The sequence below is a fragment of the Lipotes vexillifer genome, unplaced genomic scaffold (genome assembly GCF_000442215.2).
Source record: "Lipotes vexillifer unplaced genomic scaffold, Lipotes_vexillifer_v1.1 scaffold1007, whole genome shotgun sequence".
NCBI classification, from domain to species: Eukaryota; Metazoa; Chordata; class Mammalia; order Artiodactyla; family Lipotidae; genus Lipotes; species Lipotes vexillifer.
This window is the reverse complement of record NW_006782358.1, coordinates 442,775-463,861: the sequence shown is the minus strand read 5'-3', so window position 1 is coordinate 463,861 and position 21,087 is coordinate 442,775. Positions and strand designations below refer to the sequence as shown.

The 21,087-nt window shown below is 36.1% G+C and overlaps 1 protein-coding gene across 2 annotated transcripts in view; it reads right to left on the bottom strand.

Annotated features, from left to right (window-relative positions):
* CEP120 (centrosomal protein 120) overlaps positions 1 to 21,087 on the bottom strand; it is a 79,237-nt gene that overhangs the window by 28,815 nt on the left and 29,335 nt on the right. For both annotated transcript variants that reach the window (XM_007455251.1, XM_007455250.1), the window contains exons 7-17: positions 19,935 to 20,162; positions 18,751 to 18,967; positions 16,906 to 17,083; positions 13,671 to 13,820; positions 12,529 to 12,711; positions 10,605 to 10,701; positions 10,348 to 10,500; positions 9,681 to 9,770; positions 5,668 to 5,760; positions 4,449 to 4,610; positions 931 to 1,053 (exon numbers count right to left, since the gene is read on the bottom strand). In XM_007455251.1, the coding sequence (XP_007455313.1) occupies positions 931 to 1,053; positions 4,449 to 4,610; positions 5,668 to 5,760; positions 9,681 to 9,770; positions 10,348 to 10,500; positions 10,605 to 10,701; positions 12,529 to 12,711; positions 13,671 to 13,820; positions 16,906 to 17,083; positions 18,751 to 18,967; positions 19,935 to 20,162 (1,674 nt within the window). The remainder of the gene's footprint in view (positions 1 to 930; positions 1,054 to 4,448; positions 4,611 to 5,667; positions 5,761 to 9,680; positions 9,771 to 10,347; positions 10,501 to 10,604; positions 10,702 to 12,528; positions 12,712 to 13,670; positions 13,821 to 16,905; positions 17,084 to 18,750; positions 18,968 to 19,934; positions 20,163 to 21,087) is intronic.

Genomic DNA, 21,087 nt, shown 5'->3' with positions numbered 1-21,087 from the left:
ACTCTGGCATCTTCTCAACTCCTATCTCTACCAATCTTCTGTTAGTGTCCCCTAGTGGCTGAATCTACAGAAGAGAAAGGGCAAGGAAGCCTTCAATACAATGCTGAGTGGGAACAGACAGGCAATGGCTGCCATGACAATTAAATCCTTAAGCTTCTAAAGCTTATTTTCCTGTTTATTATTAACTGTTATTTTCTTAAGTATGCTATATCTTCTTAATAATGCCTAAAATTTATCAAACTCTACAATGCAAGAGCTCATATTGTCAAACTTAGATTGTCTATTGGATATTACACATTTTTTAATGCCTAGAACTTGAACATTCTGTCTGTGGGGAATCCCAATATAAATGAGAGTCAGGACCTGGCTTCCAACCGCAGAAAGCAAAATAGGATGGGTATCCCTTCTTCCCAACTAAGAGTAGAGTACAGACCTGTGATTTAAATGCGTGCTCCTACCTGAGACAGTGAATCTAAAGGGCACTAATATGGAGAGAGGGTATTCACAATGGCTACTGCAAAACTGAGAGTTCAACAGCCTAACACTAGATTCAGGGGAGACAGAATCCAGGGACATGGCAGTCATGGCACCAACAGTAGCATCCTGAGTAGACTGTTTTATGACAGGATGGGCCCATGACTTGCTTCCCCCAGGTTTTTTAGCTTTCTTGACAGGTCTGTGAATTCCTCTAGTCCAAGAGTTACTCAGTTCTGTTGTCTGTAACCAAGGACTGTAGTAAAGGCTATAACTCATAAAAGCTATGAAATTCAAGTATTGACAATGCCATGTGCCTCAAATTCTCTGATACGTTCTTATTTGGTATCAGAATACTACAGTTAAATGTTATTACACTGTATATGCAAGTATCATTTTTTATTTTATAAATTTATCATTAAGCCTAGTTAAATTGCCATAAATTGACATGGGTACCTTTTCCAAAGAGAGAAGATTTATTTCAGACTGTAGCCGAATTTCTGGTTTGCTGCTTTGCTGATCCTTGAACTGATGGAACTCTTTTTCCAAAATCTTATACTTATTTTCAGCATCATTGAGCTGTATTAAAAAAATTATAGCCACTTTAAAACAGTAGTACGCAAAGTTTAGTATTACAGAATTCAATTCAATAGTGTCATTTTTTTCTTTAAGGCATGTTTATATTAGAAAATTTAGAAAATACATAAAGTATAATGAAGAAAATTAAGATCTCTAGTGATCTTAAAAATTCAGTAAATCAACTGATCAACAATATACAAAAACTTTTTGGGAGTATGAAATTTCTTATAAAACCAGTATCTTGAGAACATTTTTGTTAAATTTTGGATGGCAAATGGAAAAGTCGGTTTATAAAAATACTGAAAATAATTTTTAAAAATGCAACATGTAAGATTGAGCATTATAGATATACCTGATTATCGATGAAAGTAATTTTAATGCAGTATTATTTATTGTTCCTATAATTTGATACTGTATGAATTCCATAATTCCAATACTATTACAACTTACAGATTATCTGGCCCAGTCCCTTCATATTTATAGGTAAGAAAATTCAGGACCAAAGAGCTAAATTACTGAGGCAGTGCCAAAGAGCTAGTGAGCTAGTCACTAGGAGACGCATGAAGAGAATTCAGATCTTTTCATCCCCTAGAATGATGCTCTAACGAATAGTTCCTTAAATTAAAAAAAAAAAGAGACTGCCTTGACTAAACACTGTAATTTCCCTTAGAACAGTTTCAAAACTACCAAGAAAAAGAAAACAAGATATAAAGGTATTCTTTTAAAATGTGGGATTTTTCTAACCAAATGCAAAGAAGCACTGTTTAAAGATGCTTTCTGAAAACATACACCAATATGACTAGCCATCTTTAGATAACCCAATTATCTCTTTCAGACTAATTGGTGGCAAAAATGGAACTTAAATTACCAATAATAAATTCTTGTTTTATGCTAATAATCATCAATAATTCTAATTAGGATTTATCTAGCATCTTTAGGTATTGAGTATTCCACACATGGAAATTTTCCGTATAACTGAAGTTTACCTCTTTTGAACATGTAAATTTTATGTTTAAAGTTGAACAGAAACCTCTCTAAAGAATCTCTGTCACATTTTTGTTTTAAACAAAAACTAATAATATCTGGCATTTTTTTGACCAGTCAATCTACTATTAAGAATTACTAATCAAGCTACTAGGCATACTGGGTTCTTTTTCCTTTGCTAAGTGGTCTATAAACTACGTTGATTTTTTTCAGTTCTGATAAATGCCTTTACATATTTGAATATATATACTTTATCTTCATCACCTTGCACTGACAGTGTACCTATCTGTCCCTTCTACCTGTCCAGTTAGAATTGTGTGTATAGTACATGTAACCTGGTTCAGAGTAAGGGCCTAAAAAGTGTTCTTATATATAAAAGGGCAAATGTTTACAGTCATGGACTTTGCAGTTTGGGCATCCCAGAAACTTCTGCTGCCCGCCAGTTTTTTCCCCAGATCTTAGCTTATGTTTTAGAAGTGCCCCGGGGAATTTTTCCAAAATACCAGTTATTTCCGCCAAGGTTCTTCCCACAACGTTGTAAGCTAATTATACCAGTCTGGGACAGGGTAGACACGTGGATTTTTTCATGAGCTCCCCCGGTGATTCTAATACATGTTAGAAGCCTTTGTTCTAGATGGCTGAATCTCCCTCATAAGTGGTAGAAGAGAAGCATTACTGGTGAATCCCATCACAATTGCCCACTTTTACAACTTTATCTTTCATAAATTTACATGTGACCACCACAATAACAATCAAATTTATATTTATAACCACCTAAATAATATGATCTTAATTGACCCTAAACTGCTATGGAAACTATTCTTCATGCCAGGATTTACTAAAGACTTCAGAGGCATTCATCATACATATCTAATCTACACTGAAATGTTTCAAGACAGATAAGCTTCATTTTTAAAAGCCTGAGCCTTCCTTTTTCCAGCAAATATTTATTAAGCCCCTATTATGTGCTGAAGACTGGCTGGGCTCCAGGCATACAGACAGAAAGCAAAACAGTTTTATGGAACTAATAATCTGACACTGATCAAATTATCACACTAATGAAAATAAAAACAAACTGCTATAACATATCATAAAGAAATAGAATAAGAGAATAATACCCCAAGAAAACATATAACAAAAACTTGACCTAGACTTGGACAGCAGGGGTCAGGGAAGATTTCTCTGGGAAAGTGATGCCTCAGCTGGAAACTGAGGGATTAGTATAGTTCACTAGGCCAAGAAAAAGCAGCACACACAAAGATCCTAAGGGTGAAGCATGCATGGTATGCCTGAGGACCTGAAGAGGACGAGTGTGGCTGGAGAGCACACAGAGAAGGTGAAAGAGTAGGAGATGAGGTCAGAGAGGTAGGCTGGGTCCAAACTATGCAAAGACTGGCAGGGCAAGGTACTAATTCTGATCTTTATTCTATGAGCATTAAGACAACCCTGAATTTAGAGGAGGGTGTCATGATTCCAAATTTCAAAAATATCACTCAGGCTGCGACAGGGAGAACAGGTTACAGGGGTCCATTACTGACATAAAGAATACTTACAGCAAGGTCAAGTATGGATAGGAGGATCATGGTGGGTTTTAAATGCCTTTAAGACACCCAAGGAGAGATGTCTAAAAGGCAATGAGATAAATGGGTTAAGAGTGCAAAGGAAAGGTTTGAGATATAAATGCACAAGTCTCAGAGATACAGATGGTCTCTGAAACCACAAGCACAAATAAGATTGTTTAGCACAGTGTAAGCCTGGAGCTTGGAGGAAGTCCAACATTTAATGGCTAGATAAAGGAAAATAAACCTGCAATGGACCTGAGGCATGGCCAGAAAAGTAGAGAAAAACAAGAAGAGTGGTGTTATGGAAGTTGAGAGAAGAGAATATATAAAAACAAGAACAATAGTGTTGATGCTGTCAGTAAGTTTGAGTAAGATGAGAAATGAAAAACACCCACTGAATTTAGTGACTGAGCCACTGGTGGCTTCTCTGACAACTGGCTAGCTGGGACAATGGGGATGGAAAGCTGAGGCGGATGGGTTGAGAGGTGAGAAAATGGAAAGGAGCACAGACAATTCTCTCATGAAATTTGGTTCTTAACTGAACTTGGTCCAGTGATATATGAAGAATACCTACATTTGCTCAAAGGAGCAAAAAATTTTAAGATGAGAGTTAACTAAAATATAGCACAATCTCATACAAATAATTATAAGGGAAGTAAGATTATTCCAATATAGTCCTCAGCTTTCAGGAAACGAAGATCCAACTTACATTTGAATCGCAGTGTAGTAAATGTGATTAATAATCCAAATTACTGGGAATTTTTATAACTCCTTAGTGAATGATTTCTATTATTTCTAGAATGCAAATAAACTCTAAGTTTAAAGAGATGACAGGTATTTTCATCCAACCTGTTGCTGAAGTCGGTGTTTATCCTCTTCTAGTTGCTTCATCTTCAACCTTTCTAGTTCTACTTGGTGAACACAATCTTCTTTGGCCCTACGGATAGAGTCCTGGAGTTCTTGCAGGTTCCGTTCACGTTCTGATTTCAGTTCCCTTCTTTCTCTCTGAAGCTTAAAACAGGTACATCTTTAAGAGGCTGACCTATTACTACCTGTATTATACTAGTCAATATTCTATTATCCTTACATATGGTCAAATGTTCAGAATATTTTATGAAGTGATTTTTATATCATTTTCAGGTATCAGAGTTAATGTTTAAGTTTATTGAAATTATAAATTTTCAATCATCGTTTACTCCTAAAATACGAAGTATATCCCAAAATCCATATATGATGCATAACTTCAATTGAAAAGGCCCTAAATGCTTAAAACCCCTATTTGAATAAACCCATTTTATTATGTAAGCAAATATGCCCAAGTTTCTTTACGTCTTTAGAAACTTACTTTTTACCTAATCACATAAAAGATAACAAAGCCTTAGTATTAGGAACAAATACACATTATGTTTAGGTTTAACAATCTAAATCAATTTAGAAATTGCCAAAAATGTGTAGAGATAAGGCTAGGGTGATATGCTGAGAAAATTTTAAGAAACATTTGGGTTAAGGAAGGGGCATATAAATTTCACAAGGAAGAAATTCTAATAATTTGAGGTGAACTTTATAGTAATTTTAAAAAGTAGTTAGGGTACAATTTAATAAGACCTGACAAAAATGCTAACTAGGCATGGTACTAACGTAAGTTTATCCTTTCTTGGGATCTAATCTTCAATAGGCAAGAAGGAGGTATATTCCCTTCTTAGTGAAATACAAAATCATGATTCTAGGTCCCTGAGCCTACACTACATTTTCTCTTTTCTCTAGGTAGTGCAACTATCCATTCCTTCCACCTAATTGCAAAGGTAACCAAAAATCTCCACTATTGCAGAAGTCAGCCAAAGCTGACTGAATAATAGTTAACCATTTCAAATAACAGTTTTCTACCTAATTTCTCACCTTCTAACATATAAAACATGCTTCACCTAGTTGAATAGCAGTTTTCTCCATAATGTCTGAAAGACTATTTCCATGAAATATACTTTATACAGTACAAAGGAAAAACAAATGAATGGTATGAATTTAACATATGGATTCTGTGAAATAAAGACATGATAGATGAATACAGTACCTCTGATTCTGCAAGGGCCAGCTGCTGCTCTCGCTTCTCCAAGTCAACTAGGGTTTTTTGAAGTTTTCCTTCGAGAATAGTATATTCAGCAACCTAAAATATAATAAAAGTTACCTTATCTTTTCCCCAAATTCAAAACACAAATTCAAAAATGCATATATTATGATTTTACTGAAACAGAGGATCTGAGACTAGGAAAATCATGAATTACATATACCAATTCAAAGCAGAAATTCTTTCCACTATACTCTAAGGAAGGAAGCCAATCTAGCTTCTGCTTGGGTATCTCTAGTAATATTCAGTCTCCTGAGGAAGCCCTTCTCCCACTGGGTGGGAAGTTAGACTGCCAGTAAAATCCTGTGTTTTAGTAAAAAGCTAGCTCCTTAAAAATCTGCCTTGCTCAATATTCCAGTATTTTTCTGAAGCCCTCTTAGTCACTTATGCTCTTTCTCTGGAACTGAGACTGGTGATAGGCCAGCTACCACCAATCAGTTTCAAGTCAGTCCTCCTATTATTGAGATCTAGTCCTTTATTACAGTTTAAATAACTGAGTTCTTAATTGCTTCTGAAGCTACAGTTCCTGCTTGGGACTTTAGCCTAGTACCCCAATTTGTACAAGCCTAAAGTCCTGCTCTGCTCTGTCTTTAAGGATGTGAGTCCCATTAAGGATAGAGGTCTACCTGCTTGGCCTGTATAGGATCCTCTCTCATGGTTTTCTATCTTTTAGTTCAGACTGGTCATATTTACTAGGACTTTCTGAACCAAATTTTCTGTCCTCCTCACCAACGAGTCTCCAGGTCCCAGGCCCCAACCTGATTTTCTCTTTACAAGCCTGGGTTTCATGCTCCTTAGAAGCCCACCCTTTAATCCTGTTTCTATCCCTTGGGAAGGAAAAAAAAAGTATCTTCACATATTTGACTCCAGTGATAGCCATCATACATCCTCCTAGTCTTTTTTCTCCAAGATAAGCACAAGTGTCAACTATTATTCACATGTTATTGTTTCCACATCCTCGAATATCTTGGATTTAATTTGGAGTCTACATTCTAAACTAAGTCCTTTCAAAAATATGGTACCCAGGGGGCTTCCCTGGTGGCGTAGTGGTTGACAGTCCGCCTGCCGATGCAGGGGACACGGGTTCGTGCCCTGGTTCGGGAAGATCCCACATGCCGCAGGGCGGCTGGGCCCGTGAGCCATGGCCGCTGAGCCTGCGCGTCCGAAGCCTGTGCTCCGCAACGGGAGAGGCCACAGCAGTGAGAGGCCTGCGTACCGCAAAAACAAACAAACAAACAAAAAATATGGTACCCAGATGTGATCTCACTAGTTCAGAGACTAAAGGATGTGCACTGCCAAAGACAGGTCAACAAATGTCTCCTAATTTTAACTCCATCTAAAATTGCATTTGCTATCTGAGGATCCTAGTCACACTGTTCGTTATGTCAAAGAAAATCCCCAAGGTCTTTGTTTTTAAACTTGGAATAACTATACCCATTGTCCAAGTGAATGTTTCACTCTGACTACAGAATGACATTTTTCTTTATTAAACTTTATTTTGATGATTTAGCCCAACATACCAACAAAGCAAGATCATTTATTAATTCTGTTAACTGTACCACTGACTTTTGGTTCATCTTTAAATTCTTAACCAAAACACTAATATGTGTGTCAAATTCTGAGTGCCACATGTAAAACAGCCTTATAGAAAGACAGGTAAACAGGATGGGGAGGAAGTACTCAAACCATATGTTTGTCCTCTGGCAACCCAAACATCTTATCTATGTACCATCACAGATACGAAGAACTCCCAAATTTATATTGCAGAGTCAAACCCCCCCCTCCAGAGTTGCAGACCTGTAAATCCAAATACCTGCTAAACATGCCAATAGTCCCCATAAATCTCAAACTCAAAACTGTATAAAACCTGAAATTATTCATTATCCTTTTATTTATTTATTTTTTTTTCCCGTACACGGGCCTCTCACTGTTGTGGCCTCTCCCGTTGCGGAGCACAGGCTCCGGACGCGCAGGCTCAGCGGCCATGGCTCACGGGCGCAGCCGCTCCGCGGCATGTGGGATCTTCCCGGACCGGGGCGCTAACCCTTGTCCCCTGCATCGGCAGGCGGACTCCCAACCACTGCGCCACCAGGGAAGCCCTATCCTTTTAATTTAAACAAATATTTATTGTATATGTAGCAGATGCTGGGCAAAACAAAGTCATGTGGAATCTATACTCTGAGGCAAGACAAACTATAAACAAAGAAGTGGATATTTAATGTAATAGTAGGTAAATGCTATGAAGAAAATAAAACAGAATGAGGGGACAGTTAGTGCCTGGGGGCAGGGGAAGAGAGCAGTATTTTGGATACAGTGGTCAGAGAAGGCCTCGCTCACATTACTCTGAGCAGAAACCAGAAAGTATCTCTGAAAGAAAAGCAGTCTACAGATCCTGAGGAGAGAGGTGGCTTAGCATGTTTGAGGAAATACACAGAGGCCAAGATGGTTAGAATAGACTGTGTGAACAGAAGGCTGACAGAAGATGAGGTCACAGAGAAAGCGAGGGGACAGATCACAAAAGGCCTTGTAGGTCCTGGTAAGAACTTTGAGTTTTATTCTAAATGTGATGAGGAGTATGATGTGTTTTAAGGAGGAGGAGTACATAATCTGACTTCCTCTACTCTTGGCTGATATCTCAAGCTCCAGGGGTCAGTAATGGAGGACAGGATACCAAGTTAAGAAGTAAATGCAGAGACTCCGCAGTCCCAATGCAGGGGGCACAGGTTCGATCCCTGGCAGGGAAGATCCCACATGCCGCACGGTGCGGCTGAAAATAATAATAATAATAATAAAAATAAAGAAAGAAAGAAGTAAACGTAGTTATCTAGGAAAGAGATTGTGATTGCTTAAACTAGTAAAATAGTATGAGAACGTTACAACAGCGTTTGTCCATTTCCTCACTTCCATACTTTGTGTTATTTTCATCATACATTTTGCTTTTACATATAAGCATCAACACTGAAAAACTCATCAGTCACATTAAAAAATGGCTCAAAGATTAACTTGTCTTAAAAGCTAAATGTGCTGTATCATCTGAAGGCTTACTGTGATAAGATGCATACCGTAAGCCCTACAGCAATCACCAAAATTAAAAAAAAGATATTGCTAATAAGGCAACTGTAGAAATAAAATGGAGTCATAAAAAAAAGAAAAATTCAATGAATGCAAAAGAAAGCAGGAAAAGAGAAAACAAAGAATGTATGGGACAAATTGAAAACCAAGAGCAAGACAGTAGATTTAAACCCAAGCACGTCAATAATTAAATATAAATGGCCGAAAGTCAGAGACCTGAAAAAACTTCAAAGAATTTTCTAGTCCATACCCTGTCCTGTCTCTTGATCTAGTGTAGCAAACTACACTGCCACTGTCTTCTCCCATTTATAGACATTTCATTAACCACTAATATGAGAGTATTTTTACAGACTTGAATTTGGAATATTTGAGACAAGTCTAATTTTCAGGGTTGTTTTACTCAATAACTTGACTATAAATAGATAAATATTAAATTTTGGCTTTCTGGAATAAGATCAGATGGTCTCATGTTATCATTCTAAAATATGTGATTTATAACCATTTCATGATTCAATCTTTTAAAACAGCTTAAGAGTTTTTGGTCCTTTTAATTAACTAATAGATTATAATGTAATATTTATATATACTTAAATGTTCTATTTTCTTTTTAAATACAGAGATAGGCTTCTTCTCTAAAGTATTCACTTTCTATATTTATTCACTTTTTGAACAGGTAACACATTTGCAGGGTTCAAAATCTAAGGAGTACAAAACAACTTACAGTGAAAACCCTTCTTCCTATCCCTGCCCCATTCATTCACTTTATCCAGGCCAATATATAACCACTATAATTAGTTATTCCTTCCAGAGATTTTCTTTAATGTATATAGAAAATACTATCATTAATATTCTTTCTTTCCTCCTTCAATTTTTATAAAAGTCATTACCTTTTTCTTTACTAGTGACTCCCTCTCTCGGTCCCTTTTCTTCCATTCCTCTGCAAGAGCTTGCATATGAGCCAGTTCTTTCTGCTTTAGCTGTCAAAGGAAGAAAAATAAAGTAAAAAAGAGAAACCCTAAATATTTCGAATAAATAAACCAGGTGTTTTCAGTTAAATAATTAATACTGATGATATATTTCTTTCAGACATTCCATTTTATTTAAAACAAAACAGAGGATGCCTCAGGTGAGTAATACCCATATGAGTATGAGTAATACCCATATGAGTATAATTCAGGACAGTATAAAGTTAATAGCTGTTTTCTACCTCTCTTGTTTAACAACTGATGATTCCAGCTTCCAGGAGGGTATGCTAAATGAGATCTTGAAATTAAAAGAAACCTTCAAGTCCTTAACCTCTGAATTGTAACCTTCAGTGCTAATTTTGCCCACAAATCATGGAGAAAGTTTAGGAGAATCCTTTCTGAGTGGCTTCTGTGAAGCTGTCACATTTTGAGTATTTTTTAATTCTTCATTTTTTTAAAGAGTAAGGCATTCTTGAATTCAAAGGGACTAGACAGAGTACCCATGGAAAAGAGAGAAAAGCCTACTATGGAGAAGGGAAAATATACTAAATAGACAAAAAAACTTTTTAAGTAACATTTAAAAAGTAACCTGATTTTCAAAAATGTCTTCCTGCATCTCTTTCCACATTTCTAGCTCAAGGGCTGCTTTGTACTCTAAGGTTTCACGAGGCTCTGTCTGGATTTCTGAAGGACAAGGTGCTGGAGGAACAGAAGATGGCTTTTGTTGTACAGCAGATACACCCTAAGATATGAATGGAAGAAGCATACTGAAACAAACACACTCACGCATATATACACATTAGGTCTGTTTTAAAGAATAATTTCATAAGATTCAATGACATATACCTGAGATGAATCAGACACAAAAATCTCACGCATTTTCACTAGTCCGTAATCTTCTAAAGTCACTGTGTAAGAAAGATCTACTATCCTGTTATTTGACCTACAAATGAAATCAGAAATATTTTAAAACTCATGGAAACACTTGTATATTATTTCCTTTTACTTCCCCAATGCTAGAGCACTGAGTAGACAGCATGTTTTGCACCTGACACTTGCTGCTCAAAGTGCAACAGCTTCTACAGACTTCAAGACCTTCTATATATGTGATATTATATGATCACACAGTATGAAGTACATACTTACATTCACTACAAAATGAACTACAACAGTTACAGATTTGAAGAAACTGAACAGTATAAAAGAGAAACTTTAAATCTCACTGCCCACAGATAATCACTGCTAAAATTTCATTTCCTTCCTCTGTTTTAGATATGTAGATACACATGTACTCATGCACATTAAAATCATACAGTTTTGTCCTTTTTTCCCCATTTATCCTCCTGCATTTTCCTCCTGTGTAATGACAAACATTAATTAAAAAATATAATTTTTAATGCCTGTAAAACACACTAATGAATTTATGTAGTAAAATTTTTAAAACTTAACAATTCCCCTACTCAATTATATATAGATTATTCTAGACTCTTTTTCTACTTTTCCTCGTATGAACTGCCTTGTTCATAAATCTCTTACTGGATATGAGCACTGCTTCAGGATTAAATCCTAGAAGTGGGATAATTATGTTATTTTTATTATAACGAATACCTTTCTGTATCACAGAACCTGAATGCAGCATTTACCATTAAATAAAAGGACAATGTTAGAGGAAAATAAAATTCTGGCAACAAAAAAAATGTGGCTTTGTTTAAATCAAACAAAACTTTAATGAATGGATCCCACACGATTAGAACTCTTAATCAACTTTTACATTTTCTTCTTCTAATGTCAGATTTCAGAAGAAATGAATAAAATAAAATGAAGCACTATCATCTCTGAAGTTTTCACTTAGGTAAATCTCTTAAAACGTCTGTCCACAGAGCAGGGCGATAAGTTATTCAAAGCAATCAGCATTAAAATAACTTCCAACAACTAATGATTATTTTCATTATATTCTACTTACAATAAGAGAAAAGAATGCTGATTTTTAAAAGAATTTTCAGTTAACCAGAATAACTGATTCTCTGAAAACCTGTTCCCAGATCTCCAAGTGAATAAAGGGTTACTAAACCCTTCACTCTCCGGAAGTGGCACGGATGAGGAAAAGTAAGTAAGAAATTCCAATAATGCTTCTACATCTCAGCTGTTTACTGGGCCTGGTTATCTTCTACAGTCTTACTATGCTTTAAAAATAAAGGCATGTGACATGTAAGGTTAAAGTCAATTTAAATTTCTGTTGTTACATATAAAAAGATCACATATTTTACACAAAATCATTCAACAAATATGTTAACTCAAGTTTTTCACCGTGGCAGTGAATTTCAGGGCAAAAAAAGAATATTCATTTTTTTAAAGTGTCGAACATTTGCAACATTCTCCAACTATATCTGAGGCAAAAGTTTAAATATTTTTCAAGTAGAAAAATTCAAAATAATGTAAAAATACATTATAAATTTGACCCTGAGTTACTAAGCTAAAAAAAAAAAAACCACACACACAAAAAACTGATCCTGAACTTAAAATTTTATCAGTCTAAAGAGAGGAGAGAGAAATACTTACTCAACACTCTAAGTATTACAGTATTATGGTAGCACAGATTCACTCTGTGAGGATATAGTAGGTATCAGAAAGCTAAAGAGCAAACTGGGATATAACCCCCATAGGCCAAAGAAAAAAGATCAGAAAAAAAAAATGACATGAAAGGATAAGGTTGTAGCTAGCTAAACAGAATAAAAAACAAAGCTAAGACCAGCTCTAGGAAATGCATTACCCTTGTGCTGCTATAATAGGCACGCTTTCACTGAAAGTTTGTCGCCAACACTGTTCACCATTAGAACCTAAAAAGCGAGTTTTTTCTGAAGACAAGATGTTAGAAAGCTGGATTCTGGCAATTCCCAGAAGTAAATCTTTACTCATTTTATCCTTGTGCCATAATTCAACCAGCAATGGAATCCTAAAAGGAAAAGAGAAACATATGTTCATACCTATCAACTCTGAACTAAGGCTCTTCTGGACTAAAATTTTTTTTTTTTTTTTTTTTGCAGTACGTGGGCCTCTCACCGTCGCGGCCTCTCCCGCCGCGGAGCACAGGCTCCGGAGGCGCAGGCCCAGCGGCCACGGCCCACGGGATCCTCCCGGACCGGGGCACGAACCCGCGCCCCCCGCATCGGCAGGCGGACTCCCAACCACTGCGCCACCAGGGAAGCCCTGGACTAAAATTTTTGAATTCCTTTAATGTAGCCAAAGATGTTTTCGCTACCTGGAATGTAAAGGCTCAATTCCACAGGTAACAAACAGAAAATACTATTACATTTTTTTACACCTCTTCCTGTTCAATAAAGAAAACCCTTCCGAACACTACTATTCCCACAAATGGTTACATAACGTTTAGTTACTCTTCATTCTTTCTTTTAAAATTCTTTTCAAATTGCGATACTCTGAGAAAGTAAAAAGACACTTCACAGATCTCATTTTTCGTCACAAATCCATTTCAGATAGCTGGATCAACATTTCCATTTTATATAGATGAAAACACAGAAAAAGCAAATAATGCATTACAGTCATTAAGTGAATCAATACTAAAAACTAAAGTTTATTTATCGTCACATATTATATTAGGAAAAAGCAGATCACTTTTCAAGGTTCCTTCATTATTCATATATTGTTTTAAGAAAGTTCTAATATCCCAACTCAGGCAAACAAGATATGAAAATTGGAAAAGAGCCCTCGTAACCACATAAAACTTTATAGTGGAACCACAAGTGTCACAGATTTTAAATTTGTTTCTAGATTCGCAAATGCATAAGCAGCTATGGATGTAATAAAAATATAGGAATTCCTCTTGTTAATATGATACAAATTTTCAAGAGTTGATTTGAGAAAATAATATCATACACACCATGTATACATTACCTTAGGAAGGTATCCTGCAGCTGATGAGGCATAGTTGCAAAATCAAATGCACAGTAAGACTGGGGAAGAAAAACTTCCATGTTTTTCCGAACTTCTATAGGAGGATTAGTCATAATAGGAGCTGCACTTCCGAAGAAAGGATATGAGTACCTAGAATTTAAGAAAAACAAAATCCTATAGTTTACAAATGGGATTTATAGTCTGTTAAAAAAAAAGTGTAATATGAATATTAAAAATTTTTTCATAGATAAATAAATGGTACAAATACATTATGGTTTTACTCCTATCACCAACTTTAAAATTATACAAAAATTTTCAGTGTTGATATAAAAATCACAGAAATTATAGAGAAAATGCATTATTTGCACAGCACTGGTTTCCAAAGTTCCTTTACAAGTAATCTTCCAATGATCCACTGGGGAAGGAGGAGTATACACTGGTATTTTGAAGGCAATACACCAAATAAGAAAGAGACTATCACTTTGATACACTTCAAATAAGACAAAGATTCAGAAGTGAAAATGACTCCACTAAACAAAGACAGAGCTGTCATCTGTTAAGAGCTCCCTGAGGTATATAAATGTAGCAAATTAACATGGTGTACACATTACATTCATACAATGTAATATGTCAAAAAATAGTTTTATAAAAAAATAAATACTAAAATGTGGGGGTGGGGGAGGCTTCCTGAGGGCATGGGTCTTATCTTTTTCATCTTTGTGCTCCCAGAACAGTTTCCATCATATAGTAAACTGTCAAGAAATTCTTGCTAAATTTAATTTCTAAACCTATTTTTCTTTATATAATAATGTCCTGATTTTGTATGAGCTAAAAAAACCCTTAGTCAACTCCAAAAGGATGCATTCATAGTATTTTGTCTCTGAACTGAGAATCAAGCATGAAAGCAACTCAAATATACTACAGGTGAATCAGAGTGACATAACACTATTTCTTTCATCATAAAAGTCACACCAGATTAAACAGAAGAATGTCTGACTATTGCTGAACTTATTTTGTACGTAAAGCCAAATAGAGATATTGTAATGCTCACTTCAAGTTCATTTTATAATTTGTTATTCATTAATAAAACTAGACTTTAAACTCTACTAGTAGAAATTGCTTTTCCTACAAGAAGAATCCTGCTCATAAACTCAATTCCTACACAATTACATAAACTGAATTTAGATCATCTCAGAGAGCTCATCCCCTAGAAATTTAACCGCCTACTACAGATGTAGTGATTTAAAAGGAACAAAAGAAAGCAAACACATTAAACTTTTTCTAATATCAGTTATCATTAGACAACTGTACACTACAATTTCATATCAATGCAGAGCATGATAACATAAAATCTATCAAACATAAGATGCCCAACGTTTAAAAAAAAGCCTTAAAATGAATCAAAGACAGAAGCAGTAGTCCTCAAGTGATTTCTATAGAGTATTAAGTGGATCATACCTATTTCCTCGGGGTAGTATATTCTTTCCCTTTTCTTTGTCAAGTGAACTAGTAGCCTCCCTCGTGTACTGACACATTTCTGACTCTGTCTTCTTCACTAGATTGAGCTCTTTGTTTATATGCCCCATGCCCTAATACCGGACAAACTGTTGGCATAATGTAGGCACTTAATGATTAAACAAATGGCCCTATGGCAAGCAGGAAACACAAAAACTAATATGTGCTTTCTGACTGGGCTTGTTCAAGGCTCCTCCCTCACAGCATCCAATCTCAGATCATCCCTGTGCTTCTGGCCAACATCATCTCTAAGTGTCCTAAGATCAGTTTCTCCAGTAGCAGCAGGAGAGAAAAAAGAACAGTTCTATGTTATATGAACCCTGTGAGAAAAGCTATGTCTATAGCAGAAAACTTTTTCCTGGCTTTCAATTTTTTAAAAAACAACATTTTAGTCATGACTCTCAGCCTCTAACATGAGGTAAAATGCAGAACTTAAGCTGTGAGGACAGACTTCCATTCTATGACTTCACCGTGTGAACTCAGTGCTGGGTCCCTTTGATTCTGTCCATTATTCACACCAAAGCTCAGAGGACTTTGGAAACAACTCTATAAGGAATCAAACAACTGAAAAATTAGATACAAGTAGGAGTTGATTTATGCATTTCAAAGGCAGACATGCCTCAAATAACAGCAGGAAGCAATGAGAAGCTGCCGACATTCCTGGGAATGGCAATCCAAGATGATGGAAAGATTTTCTGATTCTCTCATTTTAATCACATAAAGACCAAAAATTTTATTACAAATGCTAATGCTTATTCCAAAGTAATTTATGAGGACCTAAAGACTCCAAACTAAAACACATAATTATATTACATTTAATATAATATATTAGCCACAAAGTCTATGGAAATGTAATATTATTAAAAACAAGCCATTATGGGGACTTCCCTGGTCCTAGGACTTCCCGCCTGCCAACGCATGGGACATGGGTTCGATCCCTGGTCCGGGAAGATGCCACATGCCGCGGAGCAACTAAGTCCGTGTGCCACAACTACTGAGCCTGTGCTAGAGCCCACGAGCCACAACTACTGGACCCCACATGCCACAACTACTGAAGCCCGCACACCTACAGCCTGTGCACCACAACAAGAGAAGCCACCACAATAAGAAGCCCATGCACCGCAACAAAGAGCAGCCCCTGCTCACCACAACTAGAGAAAGCCCAAGCTCAGCAACAAAAACCCAACGCAGCCCAAAATAAATAAATTAAAAAAAACAAAAAAAACAAGCCATTACGTAAAAGCCATTTAACTGACTCAAATATTTATTTCAATTCTCTAAATTAAACAGTGTGGACACTTCCAGTTCATTAGGTATGGTTTTTAGATTCAGAGGTATAAAAGGTAGATATTAAGACTATAACCTCCCATTATAACACAGTTTTACAGAAAAATCAGATACTATACTCCCATTATTTTGACCTATGGCACCTTTTCTGGAAACAATACATTTTAAGTTCAAGAGTCACTATATTTTAAAAAGGAACATTAACAAATTATTATCAATACCTACAATTATTAGCAAGACTGTTACCTCTCATACTACCAATGCCACCTTTGATTAAGTTCAAAGTCATCAGGACATAATAGCCTTACACCCTTTTAGTCCACTGATTTAACAAATGTCATAACTTCTTTGGTGACATTTCTCCTCTGCAAACCCCAAACAGAGGAAAGGCATTTCTCCTCAGAAAACATTTTGAAACAAAATCAAATCATACCTTAATATACAGTTGACTGGAAAACCAACTTCCAAATCACGGATACTCCTTAAGTCTATTGAAAAGCAAAAATGATGTGATGTTGCAGGAACAGCAATTTTCTGTCCTGAAGCTGTTCCTGAAGCAATGGATGTAGTCACTGGCTGGGCCAGTAAAGCAGATTCAGAAGAACTGACAGCTAAAATGAACATAAAAATTAAAAAAAAAAAATTCTATTTGCTAACAATTTCTCTTAAGTTATTCAGATAATTTAAAGATATCATCTCATTTACCTTCAAGCAAAGACTTGACTATCTGATTTTATAAGCATATGAACTGAGGCATAAACTTCTTAAAGTGACTTGTCCAATATTATGTAGGCTTTAATTCCCATTATAGAACTGTGTAAAAAAAAGAGCTTACTCTCACTCTCAACATATATTGCAAAACATAAAAGCATACAGTACCGATGCAGTAATGTATGATAGCAGCCTGGCAGGCACTAATATTTCTAAGAGACAGGTGAACATAGCTTAGTATTTGAAGGGTTGTATTTGTGTCTTATCACAGGTATAATTACATCACTTTTTTTTTTGCAGTACGCGGGCCTCTCACCGTTGTGGCCTCTCCCATTGCGGAGCACAGGCTCCGGACGCGCAGGCTCAGCGGCCATGGCTAACGGGCCCAGCCGCTCCGCGGCATGTGGGATCTTCCCGGACCGGGGCACGAACCCGTGTCCCCTGCATCGGCAGGCGGACTCTCAACCACTGCGCCACCAGGGAAGCCCCAACATCACTTTTTAAAAAGTAGTTTGGTTAGGGTTTAAAAAGTAGTTTGTTAGACTATGTCTAACAAAAAACTAAAACTTGACAGAGAAAGACAAATGTATATGATATTGCTTGTATGTGGAATCTAAAAAAATGGTACAAATGAACTTATTTACAAAACAGAAATAGAGTCACAGATGTAGAAAACAAACTTATGGTCACCAAGGGGGAAAGGGGAGGGGAAGGGATAAACTGGGAGATTGGGATTGACATAGACACACTACTATATATAAAATAGATAACTAATAAGGACCTACTGTATAGCACAAGGAACTCTACTCAATACTCTGTAATGGCCTGTATGGGAAAAGAATCTAAAAAAGAGTGGATATATGTATATGAATAACTGATTCACGTTGCTGTACACCTGAAACTAACACAGCTTTGTAAATCAACTATACTCTAACAAATATTAAAAACAAACAAAAACACTAAAACTTGAAAAGACAGAGGTATCTAGTCCAATCCTATTATACACCAGAGATGTTTAACGAATGGCCCAAGTCCTATAGCTACTCAGTGACAGACCTATAACTTGCACCCAAACTTCTAACTCCTAATCCACCACTGCTCTTACAACTTATACTACTAAATTTAACTGTAGATTCTTACGTAACAAATAGAAAAATTTTATAAGACCAGATAAATATGCATTCTCAGACTGTCTCAACTTTAGGATCAAAAATGATTATTTTAAGTTTACTATAAGAGACAGTTAGTATCTCTTTTCTCTAAAATTCCAGCGAAATTGAGATACTGAAGAGTTTGCTAACAATCTATTAGAAAGAACTATATTCTTTAATTTCTTTTGAATAAGCTACTATCTCTAGTATGAAAATAAATGAAAAATTCTCTTACCTTTTAGCAAATTCTACTATGAAGTTAAGTAAACTGCAATTACTTTAATCTGATTCTTTTTTTTACATTGGCTCTTTAAAAAACTCAATTTTTACTTAGCACCCATGAAAACACGCAGTCATTTATTAGATGGCTGAAAAATCTATACCTGAAAGATAGATCTGTGAAAAGAATACCTTACCCTTTGGATTGGGTTTTGTGTCCTTATCATACTGTAAGCTTTCCACTTCGCTTTCTGTTGCGTCGTCTCTTGTTGGAGGTGACTGACTGTGAGGTGGAACAGGGGACACGCGTGGAGACTTGGGCCCAGTGTGTGTCTTCTCCTTTGTGGGGGTGAAAACTGTCTTCTTTGAATGGTGTGGCTCATGTTCATTCTGGGTCTTTAATTCAATTAAAGACTAAAAACAATTTTTAAATAAAGTATAATTTGCAAAGAACTTTCCTTCATAATTAAGCAAAAATCGTGATGTTGTTTTTAAAAAATATTAGCTTCCTTTCCCAGTTTGGATATTCCTAGTCTATTTCTCTTCATAATTTGCAAATTTTCTTATAGCATCTAGGACCAGAAAAAGGAAGATGAACAGGAAGGAAATATGATATCCAGATCTCCATATCAAAATGCATCCTAATGCATAAGAAGGGATATTCAATAAAAGAAGTCAGGCATAGGTGTCCTTGGGAATGGTTATTCCTACCAAAGCATACAAAGGAGGTCTGTATTACTAAAAAACAAAAAACCAAAAACCCAGAAGTCTAGTATGATTTTCTTCCTTTGCTCCACTATCCTCTAAAAATACATGCATATATGTCTTTTTAAACTCTCACTTCAGTTCACAGCCTACATAAAAATCAGTTCTTTAAAAGAACCATGACACTAAAGTTGATTCTGGGGCTATATATAATCAAAAAACATATATGTTCAAATAAATGTCTCTATTGCCTAGAGACAGTATGAGGACTATAAAACACTGAGCCAAAAACCTTATCTTAGCTAAGGCTGAGTCAACCAAAAAGGATCCATTAACGCAGATTACCAGAAACTGGGTCTAAAAATATTCTCTTCTACCATAGTCCCTCTTCTGCCACAGTCACTAACTACGAGCTGGGGGTGTGGGGAATGGTTTTCACTACATGAAAAGACTGGACTGAAGGGCTCTGGACAGTGTCACCTATGAAATGTGGCAGAAGTCACAGCACTTTTCAGAAGGGTCTTTTTGGAGAGGAGGTTATCATATAATGAAGGCCACTACCTAAGAGTAATAAATACTTTCTTATGCTGGGTAATGCTTCTGAAGCTCAACTTTTGTGACTAATCATGAACTACATCGAAGAAGCTGGAGAAGGGGAAGGAGGGTCACTACTTGCCTGGGCATCTAAGCCTTCTCTCTGCAGAGCCACAGACACTCCCACAGTGGGGGCTAGATCCACAGGAACAGGTGCAAGCTTTTGTTTGGCTCGGTTTGGAGGGTCCAGAGTAAAAGCACCTTCAACTGTGACTGGGCGATGGTTGATTTCTGTACTACCCTTTTTCAGTAGTCCGGTTAAGGGTATTTCTGTACTTCCAAGTGACTGGTCTCCACAGCAGAGGTGGATCTAATATGACAGGGAAAATCAAAATCAGGCTTTATAATTTCTCCTTTATTCTAAACACACAAACTTAACAAAAAGTTATAAAATGATCCATAGAAGGAAAACAGAATGCAGATTATCTTATTGACCTGCAGTGACTAAGATACTCACACGATTGTTAAAACTGTTGCTAAAGCAAAAAGTTTACCCAGAACTCAATAATAAAGTTATTAATTCTTTTCATTTTTCCTTTCAGTACTGTACACTCCTACGTTATCACGTTCTCTTTTCTGTCTCTTTGGTGAGCTATGGTTACTTTAATATTTTACTATGCTATCTTACATATGCAAATTATATCATGAATATATGAATTTAAACAGAAAACAAATACATCAAACATCTTTTCTATTTCCATTATAACATTAAACACAGTTCTTAAAAAATAAGTGAGTGGGTCCAGCCCTATTTGGAAATTAAAGAACCTCAAATAATTCTGTTTTACTCACCCATAAAACACCATGAATGTTTCTTTTTCTTTTTTTTTGCTGTTCAAACTTTGTATATAAAACAGAGTGCTTAACAGTGAAAGGTAAAAGAGAATACCTCTAGGGTGGTGGAATGTACCGTTAATCACTGCTAGCTAATCAAAACTTAAACATTACCACCTTTTGCAGCGACCAAAAAAAAAAAGAAAGGCTGCTCCAGATATGTGTCACATAACTATTCTTTTCCCTTACTACACTGAAGCCACAGCAAACCTAGTATTCATATGAACAATGAATACTAGGTATTCATTGAGAGGCCCGCTTACCACACACACACACAAAAATACTTTTAATTCTACTATCAGCAATGACCTATAACAGCTAATGTTATATTAGGTGTGATTTTTTTTTTTTTTTTTTTTTTTTTTTTTTTTTTTGGGGGGCGGGGTTTTCTTCCCGCTCTG